Below are 21,649 nucleotides of genomic sequence, written 5' to 3' on the forward strand. Positions count from 1 at the left end.
GGCCCAGCCAAAGCTGGGCACCAGGTGAAGTGTTACCTTGGCAAGTGAGCCAAGGGTTCCTGGCATGGGCTGGTCCTCAGCACCAAACCAGCTCCTCCCTTGGGGTGCAGAAGTTGTCAGATGACCTTTCAAAAGGTGAGGCGGCTGCCCTGTCCCCCACGGCCTCTCCTGTGGTCACGGAGCCACTTAGCGTTCTGTTTATGGTAGTTCTGCCTGAGAATTTATGGTATTTATCTGGAGATGTCAGGGATGTGAGCTTTGTGGGTACACAAGGAGGCGCCGGCACTGCAGTTCCCCACACCCGCCCTCCGTGGTGCCCACATTGCTGCTGTCTCTGAGGATGCTGAATTGTCCAGACCTTGGTTTCTAAACCCCACAGCGCCGGAGAGGGGCAACCCCGGCTTCCTGCCCTGAGCCCATGAGGCGGGAAAGAGGAAGGGTCGGGGACAGGCTCTGCATCAGAGTCCCTGCCTCGTCCCTGGATGCACCCCTGGGTCCAGTCCTCTTAGCCTCAGTTAACTGGAATCTTCACATAACGGGACATTCCCCCACTTTGAAACCCTTCTCACTTTATCCAGATTCCTACATTCTGCACAGGCTGTGGCTTGCGGGAGGGAGCCCGGGGAGGGGGTTGGGCAGAGGCGAATTTCTGGATTCAAGTTCAGGACCCCAGTGACCTGTAACCTCCAGCTCTCCTTTCCATCCCTGGGCTACAGCCTCCTCGTGTGACAAATTGACAGTGATTCGTCGGGGTCCTGCCGCCTGGGGGAGGGGGCCAGGGCGCTCTCCTGAGGCGGGAACCAGGGCTACTCACGGAACCACCCCGCGCCCAGCGCTGTGCCCGTCTCTCAGGGGCTGGCTCAAGGCCCCCTCCTGTAGTCAACACCCCTTCCCTGGGGCCCTGGCTGGGGGTGCACCTCGCAGGACCGCTCGGGGCCCCACTGCCCGCCCCAGCTGATAAGACGGTCTGGGAGCTGTGGAGACGCGCCCCGCGCAGCGAGAGGCCGGGGGCGGGCCGGGACCTGGGGACCAGCCGCTGCTCCTCTGCAGCGTCCCGCGCCGCTCGCTGGGAGTCCGGGGAGCGCGGGGCGGGGCGAGGTCGGTGTCCGCAGGTAACCCCCGGGGGGCGGGGAGGTCTGCCCGGGACCCCCAGACCAAAAAGCCGAGGGGGAGGAGCGGCGCGGCCGTGCGCGAGGGCAGCCAAGTTTGGCTACAGCACGCGCGGCTTCGCTCCTGCCTCTGGGGAGGAGAGAAGGGACGGTCCCCTCCCGAGCTGGGCTCGGACCTTGGCCCCCAAAGCCGCCGCAGACCTCCAGGGGTGACTTCGCCGCTCCCTATTCTGGACTCGCTGGGTCCCGGGTGCACCGGAGTCGCGCAGCGAACGCGCCATGCAGGAAGGAGACATTGGCCTGGAGGGGCTGCCCCCCAAGGAAGTCCCCACAGCCGGTGAGTATCCAGGGCGGCACGGGAGGTGAGGGACCGCGAGCGCGGCCGCAGTGGATCTGGGACGCCCCAGGGGCAGTGGCTTGCGGAGGACTCAGGGGCGCACGAGGAGCAGGAGACAGGGACACCCAGCTCTGGTGGCGGGGACAGTACCCCACCCCGCGCTGCTCCCGGTGAAGGCGAGAGGGGATGGACTGTGTCGGTCACAGGTCGCTGGGGCACTGACAGACAAACAGACGACAGACAGAGCCCCGGGGCTGGGCTGGGGCTGGGGGCGCCGCCCGGCAGGGGCCCCTGCGCGGCCCCTGGGGAGACATCTGCTAGGCCGGCCCAGGCTGTTCCCAATCCCGGGGGAGCGTCTTGCAGCGGATGCGAGGTTTTCGGATGTTTTTACAGGAGCTATTAATACACATAATATTTCCGTGCTATTCTGGAGATTTATTTGCGATATAAAGTCACTACTATGACTCGAAATCATAATGGAAACTGAGAGGAACTTAGAGAGCCGGAGACAAATGAGGCCTGGACGCTAGGCCAGAGGGGGAGTCCCTGACTTCCTCCCCTCTGGCTTCACATAAATCACCACCCAGGATATTTTTGTACCAATAATTTTAAAATAAATGACCCAAGCCCTGTTTCCTGGATGATTCTCCCCTCCCAGTTCAGAGGTTATTAAATAAACCTAAGAGTGGGATAGTGACAAGGGGGCTGCAGTGTGCAGTGGGTTTTATTTAATTACACGCTGAGCTCTGCCCTTCTGAAGCCCTGGTTAGAAGGCAGTGCCCTGCAATCAGGATGCCACCGCCAGGCCGGGACTGCTAACTATAGCATGGGAAGCCCTCCTTTTATTCTCCCTCCCTCCCTCCCCCGACTTTTCTTCTTTTCGAATTCCCATGGAGAAACTTATTCTGATGCGTGCCTTTCAAACAGCCGGGTCTGGCTTCTTTCTAGAAGTGACACTGTATACTCATCAAATTAAAGGCCCAGAAGAAAGAGAAAGGGGCCCCTCCAGCCAGAGCATGTGAAAAACCTGGGCGCTGAAGTGGGCCACCAGGGCCTACTCTTGTGTGGCCAGGCTGTCCTGCCTTCCTGAGTGGCTTCCTCAAGCTCACGTGTAGAAATAATCCATTCTGTGATCCACTGGAAACACAGTCCCAGCTCACTGTGTATGACCAGCCCACCAAGCTTCAGGCACTGATTCAAATGCTTCACACATTTATCCTCAGTGCTACCCTGTAAAGGGGTATATAATCATCCCCATTGTGCAGACAAAGAAACTGAGGCCACACAGCCAGTAACTGATGGCAGCAAGATTAGAACCGAGGCCTGTTGTCCCCAGGCTACTTGGGGGGCTGAGGCAGGAGGATCACTTGAGCCTGCAGTGTGCCTAGATCGTGCCACTGCACTCCAGCCTGGGTAACAGAGCAAGACAATGTCTCAAAAAAAAAAAAAAAAAAAAGACTAGAACCCAGGATGTCTGAGTCCAGCTGCTGTGAGGCCACTGCCTCTCCCTTTCCCCACCCTAGGCAGAATCACCCAGCAATACATCTAGGACATCTTGAGGAAACCGTTCCCTGTGAACGAGGGTGTACTCTGCAGGCCTGTGCTTTGGTCTTTATAGGCTTTACATTTGGGCATGGGTCATGTCTCAGATGTGAGGAACTGGAGGATTCAGCCGATCAGATCTGAGCTGTAATCATGGATGGATGACGGCCACAGCCTCCACTCCCAGAGGGCAGGCCTTTCCTGCCCACCCCACTGCACCTCGGCTGTGTTGGGGGTGGAATCGTGCCCCCTGCTGTGGGTAGCAGCGGTGTCAGGAGTAAGACCCCAGGACGGGTGTCCCAGCCTCTGTTCTCAGGTTTGCTGCCAGATGCACCATTCCACCACAGCAGGCATGAAGAAATTCCATGGGAAGCCTCACAGCACCACACCACTTTCACTCTGTCCATGCCATTTACACCTGGAGGCTGTCAGTGGCTTCACCCCTAAATAGGAAATTCTAAAAGCCATAGAGTTGGAGAAGAGAAAGAGGTCTGGATTCCCCCTTTTTCCTGCCACCAGCACCCAGACCCAGAGAGAGGAAGCACTTATCTTGTGAAGTACAGACAGCCCCGATTCTAGAGCCAGCCTCCCAGGTCTCAATCCCAGCTTTGCCGCCTGCAGCCCTGTGCCCTCAGCCAACTTACTTAACCACTCTATGCCTTGTCTGTAAAGTTCAGAGGGTGGCTGTGAAAAGTACTTGAGTCTATAGCCTTTCCAAGGTGCCTGGCTGTGTTCTGTGCATGAGTGAGGATTATCATCATTGTCATCAATGTCATCACTGCAAGCTTCATCCGTATGACTCAGATGTGAAGTCACACCCAGTGCTCTGTGACTGATCCTATAACCTGCTCATTCTCGCTCCCCTGCAAAACCACAAGCCCACTCTCCCAGGGAGCAATTGATTGGTACAGATGCCTCCTCCCATGCTGCCTTCTTAGCAGCTGCTTAGTTATTCTTTAATAAGCTACTTATTTATACGCTTGTGGTCAGAACCTCCCACAAGGGCAGGTGGAGTTAGGGTGAGGACTGCGGCATCCTTCCACTGGGACATGTCTGCCCAACTCACTCCTGCACGACTGTCAAAACCCAACTGGAATATCCCCTTCTCTTGGAAATCAACCCACATGCTTCTCCGCATTAATAGTATCCTGGGCACCAAGTGAAGGAGGGAGGGAATGAGGAAGGAAGGAAGGAAGGAGGGAAGGAAGGAAGGAAGGAAGGAAGGAAGGAAGGAAGGAAGGAAGGAAGGAAGGAAAAAGACATGGAAGGAGGTGGGGGGGAGGAGGGAAGGAGAGAGGGTGGGAAGGAGGGAGGGAGGGAAGGTGATGTTAGCTAATGCTGGTTAAACAGGTGACTGTGTGCCAGTCACCCATGGAAACCCTGGTACCTGCATCATCATGTACAACCCTCACTCACTGTATGATGTGGGTCCCATTGTTTCCCCCCATTTATGATGAGGAAACTATGGCACAGAGAGATTATTCAAGGTCCTATAGCTGGTAAGTGGCAGAGGCAGGATTTGAACTCCAAACAAGCAAGCTGGTGCTATCTTACCCATTCGGGGAGGATAGAAAGAGTTGTCCCTCCTGAAGCTTTCACCCACACAGCTATTGAGCACCTACTCTGTGCCATTGAGTGGGTGATGTGGGAACACACCTGAAAGAGGTGGGGGAAGAACATTCCAGGCAGAAGGAACAGCCAGTGCAGAAACCCCAGCACGTGCGTGTTCTTCTTGAGTGTGCTGGGTGGATTCCAGAACCAGCCAGGAGAGGGAGGGAAAGAGGGAGAAGGAGGGGCAACCCAAGAAGTATGGAAGGTGTGAAGCCAGCGTGGGGGTCTCCAGGGCCACTGGAACCATGGGAGCTAAATAACACTCCCCACCCCCTCCCCACCACCTGCCACTGCAGTAGGGTTTGGAGCAGGGAAGGGACCTGAGCTGACTTGGGTTCTAACAGATCCCTCTGGCTGTCCCACAGAGAACAGGCTGATGGGCCAGGGCAGAAGCCTGCTCACAGGCTCTTGCAATAATCCAGGTGCACAAGGCAGGTAGGGGAGGGTGACCCTGGGTCTATTTTGAAAGTAGGGCCCACAGGAATTGCCAGCACATGGGATGTGGGGGCTGAGAGCAGGAGAGTAGTCAAAAATGGTTCTGAGCTTCTCAGGTTGAGTGGCTGGAAGAAGGAAGAGACCACAAGGAGAGGTTTGGGTGAGGATAAGTGGGAGGTTTACTATTTTGTTTTGTTTAGTTTTGTTTAAAATTGTGGCAGATATTATATATACAATAACATTTTAGTCATTTTAAGTGTACAATTCAGTGGCATTAAATACATTCACGATGTCAAACAACTATCATCGCTATCTATTTTCAAAACTTTTTCATCACCCCAAATAGGAATTCTGTATCCAGTAAACAGTCCCTCCCCACTCCCCACCCCGCCCTGCCTCTCCTAACCCCTGGTAACCCCTATCTATTCTAATTTCTACCTCTATAAATTTGCCTATTTTAGATACTTCATATAAATGGTATCACAAAATATTTGTCCTCTTGTGTCTGGCTTCTTTCACTTGGTATGTTTTTAAGGCATCCGTGTTGGAGCATATGTCAGTAACCATTAGCTTTATGGAGGAATAACGTTCCGTTGAATGGATATACCACATTGTGTTTGTCCGTTCATCTATCGACAGACATGGGTTATTTCCACCTTTTGGCTATTTTGAAAATGCTGCAATAAACATTTGCATGTGAGTGTCTGTTTGAGTTCCTGTTTTCAAATCTCTGAGGAATATACCTAGAAGTAAAATTGCTGGATCTTATAGTTTTATCTTTAACTTTTTAAGGAACTGCCAAACTGTTTTACACAATGGCTGCACCATTTTACAGGCCCACTACTAGTGTATCAGGGTTCTAGTATCTCCACATCCTTACCAGCACTTGATATATATATATATATATTGTTTAATTACAGCAATCCTGTGGGTGCGAAGTGGTATATCATTGTGGCTTTGATTTTCACTGGCCGAATCACTATGTCATTATGTTGAGCCTGTGCTTATAGATCATTTGTTTATCTTCTTTGGAGAAATATCTACTCAATTCCTTTGTCTATTTTCTAATTGAGTTGTCTTTTTGGTTGGATTGTAGGAGTTTTTATAGAGCCTGGATGTTAAACTTTTATCAGCTGAATGATTTGCAAATATCTTCTCCCATTCTGTAGGTTGTCTTTTCACTTTCTCAATAAGGTCCTTTGATGTACAAAATTTTTAATTTTCATGAAGCCCAACTTATCTACATTTTCTTTTGTTGCTCATGCTTTTGGTGTCATCTCTAAGAATCCATTGCCAAATTCAATGTCACAATGATCTACCCTGATGCTTTCCTCTAAGAGTTTTATGCTTTTAGTTTTTATATTTAGGTCAATCCATTTTTAGTTAATTTTTGTATGTGGAGTACGCTAGACAGCCAAATTCATTCCTCTGCATGTGAATATCCATTTGTTTCAGCACATTTGTTGAAAAGACTATTCTGTAGGGGTTTGCTTTTGAGCATGTTAATAATTACAACAATCACAAAAGCTGACATTTGGCACACTTCCTGCACACCAGCTGTCATTCAGAGCACTTGGTGTATTTGAACTTGGGGTAGGTTTGGGATGCCCTGTGGACATTCACAAGGAGACAGACTCAATGTTAACCCCAAGACCAGAGACAGATTCCTCCATTGACAGCAGGGGTAGGAGTGACCCATCTAGAGAGGAGCCTGCCCCCTGTCCTCTGTGACCAAATGCAGAGGCTGGAGGAAGCATTGCCCAGGGGACCACCATGCCACCTGCAGTGATGGGCAAGTACCAGTTGTGAACAGAATCTGATGTTCTGTGGAAATAGTTCACACAGTGAGTTTCTCTTCCATATTGTGATGTAAATAACTGAGGAAACTTCTGCCTCTGCAGTTGGATGCTTCATTCAATCAAACTAAACAGACATAGATGCATCTCCTTCTTTAGGACAGTTATAGCACCAGAAATTGGGGATACAGCGTATCCACAATTCCAGGAGCTGGGATATAATGTAGCCATAGGACCAGAAGGTGGGGATACAGTGTAGCTATGGCCCTTGCTCTCATGGAGTGCAGTCTGTGCAGCTTTATATTATGATCTGTGTTGTGGAAGAGTTCTAATTCTGGCTAAGTAAGCTCTGTGTGCCAATAATGTGTCCACCCCAATATCCCAGGCCCCCTCCCTCTGTGCTGATGCCATGCAAGCTCAGCTCCCACTTCTCTTAGAGCATGCAGCAGCTTGGGTCTCAGTTAATTTCATCCACCACTTCTGTCTCCCTTGATGGACTTGGTCTACTTGGTGGCAAGAACAATGTCTCATTAATTTCTCTAGCCCTAGCCCAGGGCCTGGCCATGGCAGGCCTAGTGAAAGTCAGGTGGATGAATGGATGGATGGATGGATGAGTGATGGGTGGGTAGATGAATGGATGATGGATGGACAGTGGGTGAATGGATGGATAGACGAATGGATAGATGGATAGATGGATAGATGGATGGGTGGATGGATGGATGGATGGATGGGTGATGGATAAATGGATGGATGGACAGCTGGATAGATGAATGGATGGATGGATGGTAGTTGATAGTTGTTGTCAACTCATTTTGTTCTAGGCACTATTGCAAGCCCTTTACTCATGTCATTCCCTTTAATACTCATGTTAAGTTATATTAGAAACCACTTTGGGCTGGGCGTGGTGGCTCACACTTGTAATCCCAGCACTTTGGGAGGCCGAGGCAGGCGGATCACGAGGTCAGGAGATCGAGACCACGGTGAAACCCCTTCTCTACTAAAAATACAAAAAAAAATTAGCCGGGCCTGGTGATGGGCGCCTGTAGTCCCAGCTACTCGGAGAGGCTGAGGCAGGAGAATGGCGTGAACCCAGGAGGCGGAGCTTGCAGTGAGCCGAGATCGTGCCACTGCACTCCAGCCTGGGTGACAGAGCGAGACACCGTCTCAAAAAAAAAAAAAAAAAGAAACCACTTGAACTCCAGACAAAGAAACTGAGGAACTCAAAGAACAAGGAATGTGCCTAATTTCCCACAGCCAAGAGTGTTCTCTTGGTGAATCCGTCAGGATGGGCCAGCCATACCTGGCTGGGCAGGGGAGGACCCTGAGACTCAGATGCTGAGAGGCAAGGCCTACCAGTTAGGTATGGCAAGATAAGGACTCCACTCTCTCTCCTGGCTCCAAACTAGGTCCTCGCTAACTCAGCTGCTGCCTCCCTAGCTCTCTGGAGAGAAGATATGTCTCCGTGACTGCCTTGCTGCTGCAGGAGCCACATTGGAGAGGCTGGACTGTTTGGTGAGGACTTCGTCTCTCCCCGTGCCTGCCTCTGTCTGGCATTGTTCCCCTCATCAACGTCTATCATGGCCCTCAGCCTTCAGCACACATGCCAGGGTTTTCATGCTGCGTAATGAAGCATTAAAAGCCTTCCCAGCCCTCGGAGATCCATTTGACAATGGTCACATGGCCATTAGGTAGACAAATTACTAGTTTCATGTATTTAGCCCTGGAAGGGGACCCACATGTACAGGAGATGCCTTCGTGGTAATTTCAGCTTCCTTTCTCATGGCAGCTCATGGGGACATTTTGCCTCCTCTGGGCCTTTTGCCATGATTCGTCTGGGCTCTGGGTCCCCACATGCAGCCAAACCCACACAACCCTGGGAATGCCAGCCCCACCCCCATGGGGCCAGCCACTGCCTCCTGAGACAGCGCCCTGTCTTCAGCTGCACCCTTGTTTGCCCATGGGTGTGGTGTGCAAACACTACCCTTGATACCCAATACTTAATTCTTTCCCTTTTACACTTAATCGGAATTATCTCTGCCCACGTATGGCCTCTGGTGTGTAATGATTCTATAATGCATTTACGTGGCACTTCAACACAAAAGTCTGAACGTGGTGGAAATGGAGCTATTGATGTGAGCAATTAGAAAGAAGGCATAATCTGGCATAATGTTTATTGCATTGTGTTTCCTGGACCATCAACAGCTGGATATTGGGGCAGACTGGGAATTCAGGGGAAAAGGGAGAGGGCTTCGGGCTATATTCCGCTTCCTGCTTGCAAACTTGATCAAGGTGGGTGCTAGGCCAAAGGTAGCATTTGCTTCCTAGTCCCAGCTCTGTCTTCAGATCTCCCCAGCCTCCATCCCTTATTCAAGTCACAAAACTGTGGGCACCACGGTATCCCTGACCCTTGGTTTGTGTCCCCACTTCCAGCCCACTGCCTGGTGCAGTTGGTGCTCCTTCCTGTGCATTTCTTGAATCTGTCCACTGCTTTCCATGTCTACAGACAAACAAGACGACTTCACTCTTTCTCTCTTCACGGACTGCCTGCAGGCGGGGCTCACCTCCCTCTCCAGATTCCTTTTTCTCCCCCAGCTGCCCTCTCCATCTGGCCTCACTGGCCTTCCTATAGCCCTTCATCCCCTCTTCCCTGCTCCTGGGGCCTGGGCACATATAGCCCCTCGGCCTGTAGCTCCATCTCTCCCTCTGCAATGCAGCACCAGACCCCTCTCCCTGGGCACCCACACAGCTGCCCCACATTCGTTTTCATGAGGATTTGGTCAGTGTCACTCCCCTCTGCACTTGACCAAGTTCCAAAAGGCAGGTCCAGGCTTGTTTTTGCCAATTTGATTTTACACCCCCAATTTGTTGTTAACCCCCCCACAGTCACAGCTGGAAGGGACCTAAGCAGTGCATGGGCTAGCTGAGCATCACCTCTGGGGTTCAGGAAATGCTTGCACCATGTTCTTGGTCTCAGAAGACTCCTGGGAATTAAACCCATCATTTTGTTTCATTTTTGTGCTATATGATAACGAAGTGATTTTAAGCAAAAATATTTCATTTTGGATGCTGATCTATTATTGAAAGGTGTGAATTGGTGTGTTCATTCCCCTCTCCCTGGGTGGATGGGTGGATGGATGGGTAGATGAATGGATGGATGGGTGGGTGGATGGGTAGATGGATGGATGGATGGATGAACAAATGAATGGATAGAGAGATGGAAAAATGGAGATAGATAAAAGGAGGGAGGAAGAGAGAGATTTCTATATATTTTGAATAATATAGATAATCTCTATAGACATCATCTATATATATATGATGGCAATTTTAAATTTTCACTCATTTAGCAAGAAAAGCTCAGTGCTAACTCTCTTCAATACTTGGTAAAGAGGAAGCATGATTTGTCAAATGCAAACAAGAAAGTTCATTTTATAACTGGTGTGAAGTGATGCTGTCGCATCAAAAATAGCCCCAAACTGCTTCCATCAGCTTGCATGTTACATTTCCAAAGTCAGCCAACTTGGTTTTGTCTTTTTCATGACTTGTTTCTACATAATGACACAAGTGGTGTGAGTTCAGACTGCTTTTCACAAGCTCTTCCCCACCAGACACGTAGGCATGAGACGGGCTCACTTCCAGCCAGGTATATTCACATCAGATTGTAATCATCACCATCATTCCTTTGTTTTTGTTTAAATAAACTTTTGCTTTTAGAACAGTTTTAGCTCTACAGAATTATTGCAAAGATAGTACAGAAAATTCCCACATACTGCACACCGTTTCCCCTGTTTTTAACATTTTATGTTAGTGTGGTATATGTATCACCACTAATGTACAAATGCTGGCACTTTTTTTTTTTTTTTTTGAGATGGAATCTCTCTCTGTCACCCAGGCTGGAGTGCAATGGCATGATCTTGGCCCACTGCAACCTCCACCTCCCCAGTTCAAGCAATTGTCCCACCTCAGCCTCCCAAGTAGCTGGGACTACAGGCATGCGCCACCAAGCCCAGTTAATTTTGTATTTTTAGTAGAGATGGGCTTTCACCATGTTGGCCAGGCTGGTCTTGAACTCCTGACCTTGTGATCTACCCACCTCAGCCTCTCAAAGTGCTAGGATTACAGGCATGAGCCACCATGTCCGGCCACTGGCACATTTTTATCTAAAGCCCATAGTGTATACAGATGTCCTTGGCTTTTATCTAACATCTGTTTCTGTCCTAGGATCCCCTCCAGAACACCACAGTGCATTTAGTCCTCATGACTCTTTAGGCTCCTCTTGGCCATGACAGTTTCACAGATTTTCCTTGTTTTCTGTTGACTCTGATAGTTTTGAGAACTGACCTGCTCGTCAGGTCTTTTGTAAACTGTCCCTCAACAGGAACTTTCTTCTCATTATTCAGCTGGGATTATTAGTTTGAGGGAGGAAGACCACCAAGGTAAAGAGCCATTCTCATGGCATCATATCAAGGATACATACTGTCACCATGACTTATCACTGCTGGTATGGACCCCGATCACCTGGCTGCAGTTGGGGCTGTCAGGCTTCTCCACCGTCAAGTTACTAGCATTGGTATTTGAAGTACTGAGATTTCAGGCTGGGTGCAGTGGCTCACGTCTGTAATCCCAGCACTTTGGGTGGCAGAGGTGGAGGCGGGTGGATCACCTGAGGTCAGGAGTTCAAGACCAGCTGGCTAATACAGCGAAACCCTGTCTCTACTAAAAATAAAAAATTAGCCAGGCATGGTGGCATGTGCTTGTAATCCCAGCTATTCGGGAGGCTGAGGCAGGAGAATCGCTTGAACCCAGGAGGTAGAGCTTGCAGTGAGCCGATATTGCACCATTGCACTCCACCCTGGGCGACAGCAAGACTTTGTCTCAAAACAAACAAACAAACCAATAAAAAATGAAGTACTGGAGATTTCTTAATAGGCTATAGAAGGATTTAGATTGAAACCATCAATCTATGAAACTTATGAGACCATCCTGAGCTGAATTTGCTGAACATTGATCACGCTGGGATCCTCCTTAACTAGTATGTTCACATCAGCATTCCTCATTCCTAACTCATTGGAGTTATCAATTAAACCATAGGTGAATAAGAAGAAAACAATTTAAAATGCTCCCTTGGCCAAGTCTCTGCAGGTGGTTAGAAGTGTTCGGCTGAACAGTAAGTTGTGCCCTGACTTCTACTGACCACCTCGTGATACCTACAGAGGCTCTCCAACTTCCATTTCAAAGGGAGAAATGTTTAAATGATCATGCTATTAATTTTAATAAACGGTCATTGGAACAGGTGTTTTTCCGCCCTTAAAGAGGCTAATGAATGGCCTGCATTTCATCCAGAGACCCCTGAATGAGATAGCCAGGTCCAACCTCCTCCTTGAACTGGTAACAGGTGGAAATTAGAGCTCAGAGAGGTTGAGTGATATTCCTCAGTTCACACAGCAGTTTGGTGGCAGGAATGGGTGTGCTGGCTCCAAGTCCAGCATTCTCTCTCCCCAACTCCCAAGTCAAATGAGGAGGTTAGAGTCCGAGGACAATAATCCCTGCAAACCTCTCAGGAAGGCCATCTTGGAGACCCATTTCTAACATAGATCTAGCACTTAAGTGTTTCCTCCTGCCTATCTCTGTAACAGAATGCCAGATGAAGTTCTAAGCTTGGGTTTAGAGGGAAGCTTATATAGAAAATGCACAGGTCACCTTGAACACAAAGATCCCAGGGTGTGGGGTGATGTCTGCATGCTGAGAGGCACCAGGCCATAAGACCTTAATGAGGAACAGTAGGGTCACCTCCTGCAACTCAGGCACCCTCTGAGGAGTCTGCTCCCTGGGTCGTGGGTGGTGGATGGAACAACTTGCAGTGCTTAAATTTTTGCTTTCATCACTGTTCTTTTGGGGGAAAGCATCCATTCTAGCTAAATCTGAATATATTCACTGCATCCACAGGAAGAATGAGGATGGCTCCAAAGCATACTCTGAGCTGGTTTCCATTTTACACTTCATTCTGCATTTTAAACATTACCTTGCCCTGTCCTGCCATTACCCCCACCCCCACCTCCACCCCATAAAATATTACGGTCAGTTTATACAGGCGGGTAAAATATAAGAAAATTGCTTAAATTACATCAGGATGAAAGACAAAAATAAAGGAAGTCAAGGATGGGGGCAGGAAGGGAGCCTGCCAGGAGTGAGCCCCAGGACCATGGCTCTGAGAGGCCAGACCTGCAGGTCCCACAGGCAACAGGGCCAGACATGAAAATCAACCCATGGCTCAAGAAGAGCTCTCCGTCAGCCACTCCCCACCACCCCCACGGCAGCCACAGGGCCTTTGCACAAGCATTCTCCTCTGATACGGTTTGGAGCTGTGACCCGCCCAAATCTCATGTTGAAATGTAATCCCCAGTGCTGGAGGCGGGGCCTGGTGGGAGGTGACTGGATCGTGGGGGCGGTTTCTCATGAATGGTTTGGCACCATTCCCCTTAGTGATAATGATAGCGAGTTCTCATGAACCAGTTTTCATCTGGTTGTTTTAAAAGTGTTGTACTTCGCCCTTTCTCTCTCTCTTGCTCCTGCTCCTGCCTGTGAGACGTCTGCTCCCCCTTTGCCTTCCGCCATGAGTGAAAGCTCCCTGAGGCCTCCCCAGAAGTAGATGCTGCCATGTTTCCTGTACAGCCTGCGGAGCCATGAGCCAAATTAAACCTCTTTTCTTTACAAATTACCCAGGCTTCAATATTTCTTTATAGCAGTGCAGGAATGGCCTAATACATCCTTCCCAGAGCATCTTTCTCCATGCCTCTTCCTCATTCTCTTGGCTTAAAAGTCACCTGGACAGAGACCCTCCTGGACCACTCCATCCAGCTGTGAGCATGCATTCACCACACTCCTCACACGGGTTTCTCTCCTGTATAAGACTTCGTAACTAGGAGTTTTAGACTGAGTTATAATTTACATACATTAAAATGCTCAGATCTTAAGTGAACAATTGGATCAATTGTAACACAAATCTAAACATCTACACCCCATTAAGATATAAAATAGCTCCATCACCCCAGAACGTGGCCTCTTGCCCCTTCCCCACCAAGCCCCCCACCCCATTGTCCCATGGCATAATTCTGCCTATTCTAGTTCTTCCTATAAATAAAAGCATGAGTGCAGATTTTCCTGTGTCCAGTGTCCTCGGTTCAGGGGAAATGTTTTGGTGTTCATCAGTAGTATGTCCCCCAATGCCCGATTGTGTAGGCATCTTCATGGGGTATCCATTCTTCTAGGAAGATCCTGAGGCTGTTTCCAGTTTGAAGCCATTATTAATAAAGCTGCAAGGAAGAAATCTTTTTATGGACATGTGTTTTTATATCTCTGATAAATATATTCAACTGGAATCATTGGGTGTATTAGGCCATTCTCACATTGCCAAAAAGAAATACCTGGCCGGGTGCAGTGGCTCACGCCTGCTATCCTAGCACTTGGGTGGCTGAGGCAGGTGGTTCACCTGAGGTCAGGAGTTCGAGACCAGCCTGACCAACATGGCAAAACCCCGTCTCTACTAAAAATACAAAAATTGGCTGGGTGTGGTGTCAGGTGCCTGTAATCCCAGCTACTCGGGAGGCTGAGGCAGGAGAATCACTTGAACCCTGGGAGGTGGAGGTTGCAGTGAGCCAAGATCGCACCATTGCACTGTAGCCTGGGCAACAAGGGCAAAACTCTGTTTCAAAGAATAAAAGGAATACCTGAGCCTGGTGAGCCAAGATTGCACCACTGCCCTCCAGCCTGGGTGACAGAGTGAGACTGCTTCAAAAAAAAAAAAAAAAAAACAGAGTTTTTTTTTTTTTAAAAAAGAAAGACAGACCTGAGTCTGGGCAATTTACAAAGAAAAGAGGTTGAACTGGCTCACGGTTCTGCAGGCTGTACAGGAAGCATGGCAGCGTCTGCTCAGCTTCCGGGGAGGACTCAGGAAGCTTACAATCATGGAGGAAGGCAAAGGGGAAGCAGGCACGTCGTATGGCCAGAGCAGGAGTAAGAGAGAGAGCATGGAGGTGCCACACACTTTTAAATGACCGGATCTCATGAGAACTCACTTATTCTCAGGAGGACAGTACCAAGGGCACAGTATAACCACACTCTAGAAACTGTCCCTATGATCCTATCACCTCCCACCAGGTCCCACCTCCAACAGGGGGGAAGACATTTTGATATGAGATTTGGGCGGGAACAGTGTCCAAACTATATCACTGCGTTATGACATAGGATGAAAGCACCTTTAATGATTTAAGAAACTCCCAAACAGTTTGCCAGAGTGCTTTGCTAGGTTCCGTGCTCACCAGCAGCATCTGAGAACATAACAGGATTCTAATGTGTTGGCCTTATGCACCATCTGGCCCTCCTCATCCGCTAACATAAACGCCAGGGGAAAAGGGCCGTGTCTCTTGGGCTCATCTCTGAATCAATGCCTAGCACAGGGACTGTCACTTACTAGATGCTCAATAAACATTTGTTGAATGAATGAGGCATTTTTACTGCAGCTTTTCTTTCTGCTGCAAATTGGCCAGGGACCCACATGCCTTACTGAGGATCAGACAGGCTGGGGTTCCTATCCTTTTGTGAATGTGGAGGCATTGGAGGCAGAGGGAGGGCTATCACATGGCCACCCTGGGGAGTGTCTGAGGAGAGTACTAGGGGTTTCCCTAGCACTGGGAAAAAGGGAAGGGAGGCTCCAAAGAGTTCTATTCAGAGAATGGCCCATACTGCTTTATTATGAAAGTTTCTGAGCCAGGTGTAACCAAATGCTCGCTGCTGCCAAGATAAAGTCTCAGGAAGGATCTTACAGAGGACTCCCGGGGGAATTCCCATAAGAAAACTTTGTAACTGCAACCGATTGAGATCACTTTTTGGATGGAGATAATAAAGTGGGGACATAGCTACCCAAAATGAACCCTTGGGAAAAAAAAATGAATGAAGAGGTTTTCTTTCTCCCTGTAATTAGCTAGATGTTTCATTTGTGCGTTTGAGGCACTCACAGAGGAAGAAAATGGAATGTGACATCTGCTTTATAAGGCAAAGTTTGTTAGTGAGAGATAGAGATGGGCGGGGTGAGGGGGGGCGGGAAGCACACTCCCCACCAATCTAAAAGTCATGTCAGGTCACTAAAAAGCATTTTAAAGGAAAAGGCCTGATAAGCATAAGAAAAGAAAAAGCACTCAAGTTCATTAGTCATCAGGAAATGCAAAGCAAAACCACCTTGCGATTACCATGATACACCCACCTGAGGGGCTGAAATGCAAAGCGCATGAGATACCGAGTTTTGGCAAGAACATGGAGCAACTGGAACCCTTGCCTACTGCTCATGGGTGTGGAGACTGACACTCTGGAAGACTGATAGGCAGATTTACTACTGAACAAACACATAGTCTGTGGCCTAGCAAAGCCACCCCAATCCCTGCACAAGGGCAAAAGGCCAGCATTAGGGTAGTTGCAGCAAATGTTGGACAATTCTGGAGGCTGCTCCTGGGGTGTTCTATGGCAGAGCCATGGCCAGAGGCCACCTGCTCCTCACATACAGCTGTGGTCTGAGAAACCCCAGCTTGCTGCTTGGTCAGGCAGCTAGCTGGCCTACATTCTAAATAGAATGCTCAGTAAACAAAGAGGCAGAGGCCTCTACTCATGGGTAGTTGAGATTAGAAAACTGTGCCAGACCCTTAAGTTCAACAGAAATGCACACACATCCAAAGCCATGAGTGAAAGTGTCCCCAGCAGCATTGTTCATGATAGCCCACAACTGGAAGCTCCTGCAGGGCCTGCCCACACTCAGACACCAGGATGGATGACTATCCCACGCTCCCTTCCCACCATGCTGCCCTCTACAGCAACAGAAGGAACCACCTGCAACTGCTCCCAGCAACCACAGTTAATCTCACAAATCTGACATTGAACAAAAAAGGCCAGACACAAAAGGGTACATGATCCCGTTTCTATTACACACAAAAGCAGGCAAATGAATCCATGGGGATAGAAACCAGAAGAGCGCCCTGAGGGAAAGGAAGGTGCTGCCAGGTGCTGGGTGCATGGGCATGTGTTAGCAAAACATGCTGAGCTGCACACGTATTGCAGGTGCTTTTCTGTATATATCTGTGACACTTCAATAAGATGTTTGTGTGTGTGTGTGTGTATGTGTGTGTGTGTTGTTTTTTGTTTTTTTGAGGTGGATTCTCACTCTTGTCGCCCAGGCTGGAGTGCAGTGGTGCAATCTCAGCTCACTGCAACCTCTGCTTCTCGGGTTCAAGCAAGTCTCCTGCCTCAGCCTCTCCAATAGCTGGGATTACAGGCGCCCACTACCACACCATTTTGGAAGGAGTGTTTAAATTACAGCCATTGTGCTGTAATGATGTTTTGGTCAATGATGAACCACGTACAGAGCCAACGGTGGTCCCAAACCATCCCATAAGATTGGATGGCCTCAATCTGTGGTATTACAATCTTAGGTGGTCCCGTAAGATTGTAATACCATATTTTTACTGTACCTTTTCTATGTGTAGATATAAAAATACTTACCAGCTGAGCACAGTGGCTCACACCTGTAATCCCAGCACTTTGGGAGGCCAAGGCAGGTGGATCATGAGGTCAGGATCCCAAACCTGCCCAATATGGGACCAGCCTGCCCAATATGGTGAAACCTCGTCTCTGCTAAAAATACAAAAATTAGCCAGGCATGGAGGCAGGCGCCTGTAGTCCCAGCTACTCAGGAGGCTGAGGCAGGAGAATTGCTTGAACCTAAGAGGCAGAGGTTGCAGTGAGCCGAGATCGAGCCATTGCACTCCAGCCTGGGCAACAAGGCGAGACTCCACCAAAAAAAAAAACAAACACCAAAAAACCTTACCATTATGTTGCCTGCAGTATTCAGGGCAGTAACATGCTGTGAAGGTTTGTAGCCTGGGAGCAATGGGCCAGGCCATACAGCCTAGCTGTGCGGTGGCTACGTCATCTCGGTTTGTGTAAGAGCACTCTATGTTCACACTACGATGAAAACGCCTAATGACACGTTTCTCAGAATCCCCGTGGTTAAGTGGTGCATGACTGTATTTTCCAATTCAGTTAGAAGATGTAGGTCAGGAAACAGCTTTAAAGAAGTCATGGGTGCCATCAAGCACTTCCTCCTTTGGAAATGGCCAACAACCATTGAGGGAAAAGCAAACTCTGGTTCCTGTCTGATTCTATACCCCTAATACCCCAAAGTGAGTTCCAGGCAAGGTAAAGATCTAAGTGCAAAAAACAAAATCATTAAGGGTAAAAATAAAATTACAAATATTCTGGAAGAAAATAAGATGGACACTTACATTATCTTCAGGAAGGATTTTCTGAGCACAATACTAAACCCAAAAACTGTCGAGGAAAAATTTTTAACTTTCACAGATTAGAAAAAAGAAACAACACCATAAACAAAATAGAAAGAAAAATATCAAGCTGGGGGTAACCATTTGCTGAGTATCTAATAAAGAATTGTTTTTATTACTTGAAATACACATATTTACAGAACAATTTAAAATAAATAAATTTAAAATAAAAGACCAACACACCCATGGGAAAATTGGCATGACCACAATAGGCAACTTACCCCCAAAATGGCTATTTAGAAAAGACAGCTTTACTCGTAATCAGAGAAACGTACATTATAGCATCTGAGATGCTCATCAAACTGGCGAAATCGGTCAATATTACAATGGTTCAGCCTGTGGAAAACAAGCTGTCTCCTGACTCTGATATGGTCCCACTGGTCTCAGGACAGCTTGGCAGCATGTCATCACCAATTCTCCCACAGACTTACTGTGAAACTCCTGTATGCAGGACGCTCTTGTATGGAAAGTGTTCCCTTCCACAGCCCTCTCCAGGCTGTGGGAAGCTTACTCTGTGCTGGGAGGGCGTATCACCCTTTATCTCCAGTGCTTAGCACAGAGCTGGGGCTTAATAAATTGTTGGTGGACAGATGGGTGGATGGATGGATGGATGGATGGATGGATGGATGGATGGATGGATAAATGGGTGGATGAATGGAATGAGTGGATGGATAGGTAATCGTATTGATGGAGAGAATGGAGTAAACAAAACAGATGTTTACCACTTGATCAAAACACTCCAATCCTAGAAACATATCCTACAGAATTGATTGAGCAGGTGGGTAAAGATTGTTTCACACAGAACAGTGAAAAAGAAGTGACCCTAAGTAGGGGCTGGGTGGCTACCCGTGGACACCCCACAGGGAATAGTGTGAGGCTGCTATATCCTGGCCCTCAGCTCCTGCCATGTTCTCCCAGCCTCCACATGCCAACCATACAACCTCTCTCCACTTCTGGAAGAACCCAGGCACACTCTGCCATCCAGACCACCACACGAGCTCCTCCTTCAGCCTGAGGCACTTTTCCTCCTGTTCTGACCCTTTGGGCCTCCCTCATAACCTCTTCCCAGTCCCCAGGAGCCCACGGGGGGTGCTCCTTCAGCGGCCCCCAAAGCCCCAGGTCCTCACACAGTGGTCTCACCACCCTGCACCCCACCTGACTTCATCTTCACGAGGGCAGGGCTGTGTTCCCGTCTTGTTGGCCAGATGTTTTTCAAGCATCTGGTCTGTGCTAGACGTGAGCTTTAGAGTAGTGAGATGTAGTCCAGAACACAGTTAAATGAGAGAGAGTGTGTGCAAAAAGAACAGGTTACAAAATGATACGGTTATTAGAAATTGCAATGGCTAATATTTGCTGTGTGTGACCACACACCGGATGCTTATATGTGCGCTTTTACAGGGACCATCTCATGACTAGTCATTGCACCTTTTGAGGGAGGCACTGCTCCTTCCCCAAATTAAGATGAGGCAACCTCAAAGGTCATATGGTTGTGATGTGGTGGAGCCAGTGCTCAAATCCACACAGCGGGAACACAGGGTTCCAGGCCACTCTCAGATGGGGGCTATGAGAATAAATCGTGTCACGACGTTATGCAGCATCTCCTGGCTCTCAGGGCTTGCAACCACGGGCTTCTCCATCACACTGCCCTCAAAAAATATCGTGGAGCAATGGAGATATCTTTTGTGTGGCTGCCCTGCTTTCTTCTAGACTTGGCAAATAAGCTTTCAGTGCTACCGGGAGAGATTTAACACAGTGGGCACAAGTGAGGTTGACTTACACTAGCACATCTTTGAACAGTCCTTGACTTGGGGAATTAGAATTGGTGACAGAGGCCAGGCGCTGTGGCTCACGCCTGTAATCCCAACACTTTGGGAGTCCCAGGTGGGTGGATCACCTGAGGTCAGGAGTTCGAGACCAGCCTGACCAACATGGCAAAACCCCGTCTCTACTAAAAATACAAAAATTAGCCGGGTGTGGTTGCAAGTGCCTGAAATCCCAGCTACTCAGGAGGCTGAGGCAGGAGAATTGCTAGAACCTGCGGGGCAGAGGCTGCAGTGAGCCAAGATCACGCCACTGCACTCCAGCCTGGGTGACAGAGCGAGATTCCATCTCAGAAAAAAAAAAAAAAGAATTGGTGACAGAAACATTCTCATCGTCGGTGCATTACAAGTGTCACCACTGGCTACTGAACATCTCTTTAGTCTTTAGAACTTTATTATGTGTTTATGTTCTCATTTACTCCACACAAATCCCCTCCCAGATAGATATCATTATCATTATTTTACAGGTGAAGAAGCTGGGGTTCAGAGAGGTGAAGTAACATGGCAGAAGTCACACAGCCCAAACTGATATATCAGAGCATAAGGCTTTTCTCTGCCAGCTTCAGAAGCAGGGAGGAGATGGCATGTTGCTTAAAATGTCAATGGAAATAAAACGTTCTTGTTGGCACACTGTCCTGAATTACTCTAGGACACATCTGTGAGAAATTCCTAGGGTTTGCAATCTCCGCTTCTCTGTGTAGTCAGCCAAACATGGGCTCATTGTTGATCTTCAGAGGCATATTTTTAGTGTGAGGTGGGCTGTGTTTATTTATTCGATGAATAGCAAAATGAGGTTTCTATAAATAAAGCCATGTCCTTCTCCCCCTCTCATTTTATTTCCTGTGCACGATTCACAAGTGAGTTGACCAATCCAATGAGTTTACCAGCTCCAAAGAATTCAAAGTGGAAAAATTCCTGGGAGTGACGGAGAAGGGACAGTCCAGCCTTTAAAGTGTCTCTCCATCTCGACCACCAAAGCTGTGGCTTTTGACTCCTTGTTGAGAGCAGACGTCTGTCCTGTCCGGGGATGGATTCTGATCATTTTTAGTAGTAATTACGTGAAGACTGTTCCTCTTTTAAATGACAGCAATAGAACAGTTGTGGACCAAGTGATAAATCCGTTTCCACTTTTCAGTCTGTAAAACAGTTTGCACCAGTCTGGGGAAATAAAACACCAACACATACAAGCTTTGCAAATTTTGTGCTGGCAGGTGTAACCAGCTAGGCAACCAACGACCACATTTGTGGGAAGAGACATCTTCAGCTCTTACCTACGTGGAGACACGCTCCGGTCCCTAAACACACCTACCTGGCTGTCTCATGTGCCATCTCAGGGGTGAGGACGCCCATCTCCTCCTGCAAGCCAGTTTCCCCTCTGGGCATGGTGTCCAGCGAGCAGGAACTAGTCCAGGACGTTCACATCCAATTTGATGCTAAAACTTTCTTCCACCCAAGCGTGTGTTCCCATTGTCAACCTGGTTTTCCCCCTCCCATCATATTTTATCCTTCATGGCTTCTTCCTGCCTACAGCTCTTCCTTATCTGAACTTGACTCCAGCCCTGTAAGCAAATTGCAAGTCCAAGGACTGCCTGGGGTGGGAGCACCCAGGCTCACACAA

At 48.6% G+C, this 21,649-nt stretch overlaps 1 protein-coding gene across 1 annotated transcript in view; it reads left to right on the plus strand.

Moving 5' to 3' along the window:
* The first annotated feature begins 1,186 nt into the window (after positions 1-1,186).
* ANO1 (anoctamin 1) overlaps positions 1,187-21,649 on the plus strand; it is a 205,354-nt gene continuing 184,891 nt past the window's right edge. The window contains exon 1 of the mRNA XM_055271279.2: positions 1,187-1,446. Coding sequence (XP_055127254.2) covers positions 1,389-1,446 — 58 coding nt within the window. The 5' untranslated portion in view covers positions 1,187-1,388. The remainder of the gene's footprint in view (positions 1,447-21,649) is intronic.

This window comes from Symphalangus syndactylus, chromosome 1 (genome assembly GCF_028878055.3).
Source record: "Symphalangus syndactylus isolate Jambi chromosome 1, NHGRI_mSymSyn1-v2.1_pri, whole genome shotgun sequence".
NCBI lineage: Eukaryota > Metazoa > Chordata > Mammalia > Primates > Hylobatidae > Symphalangus > Symphalangus syndactylus.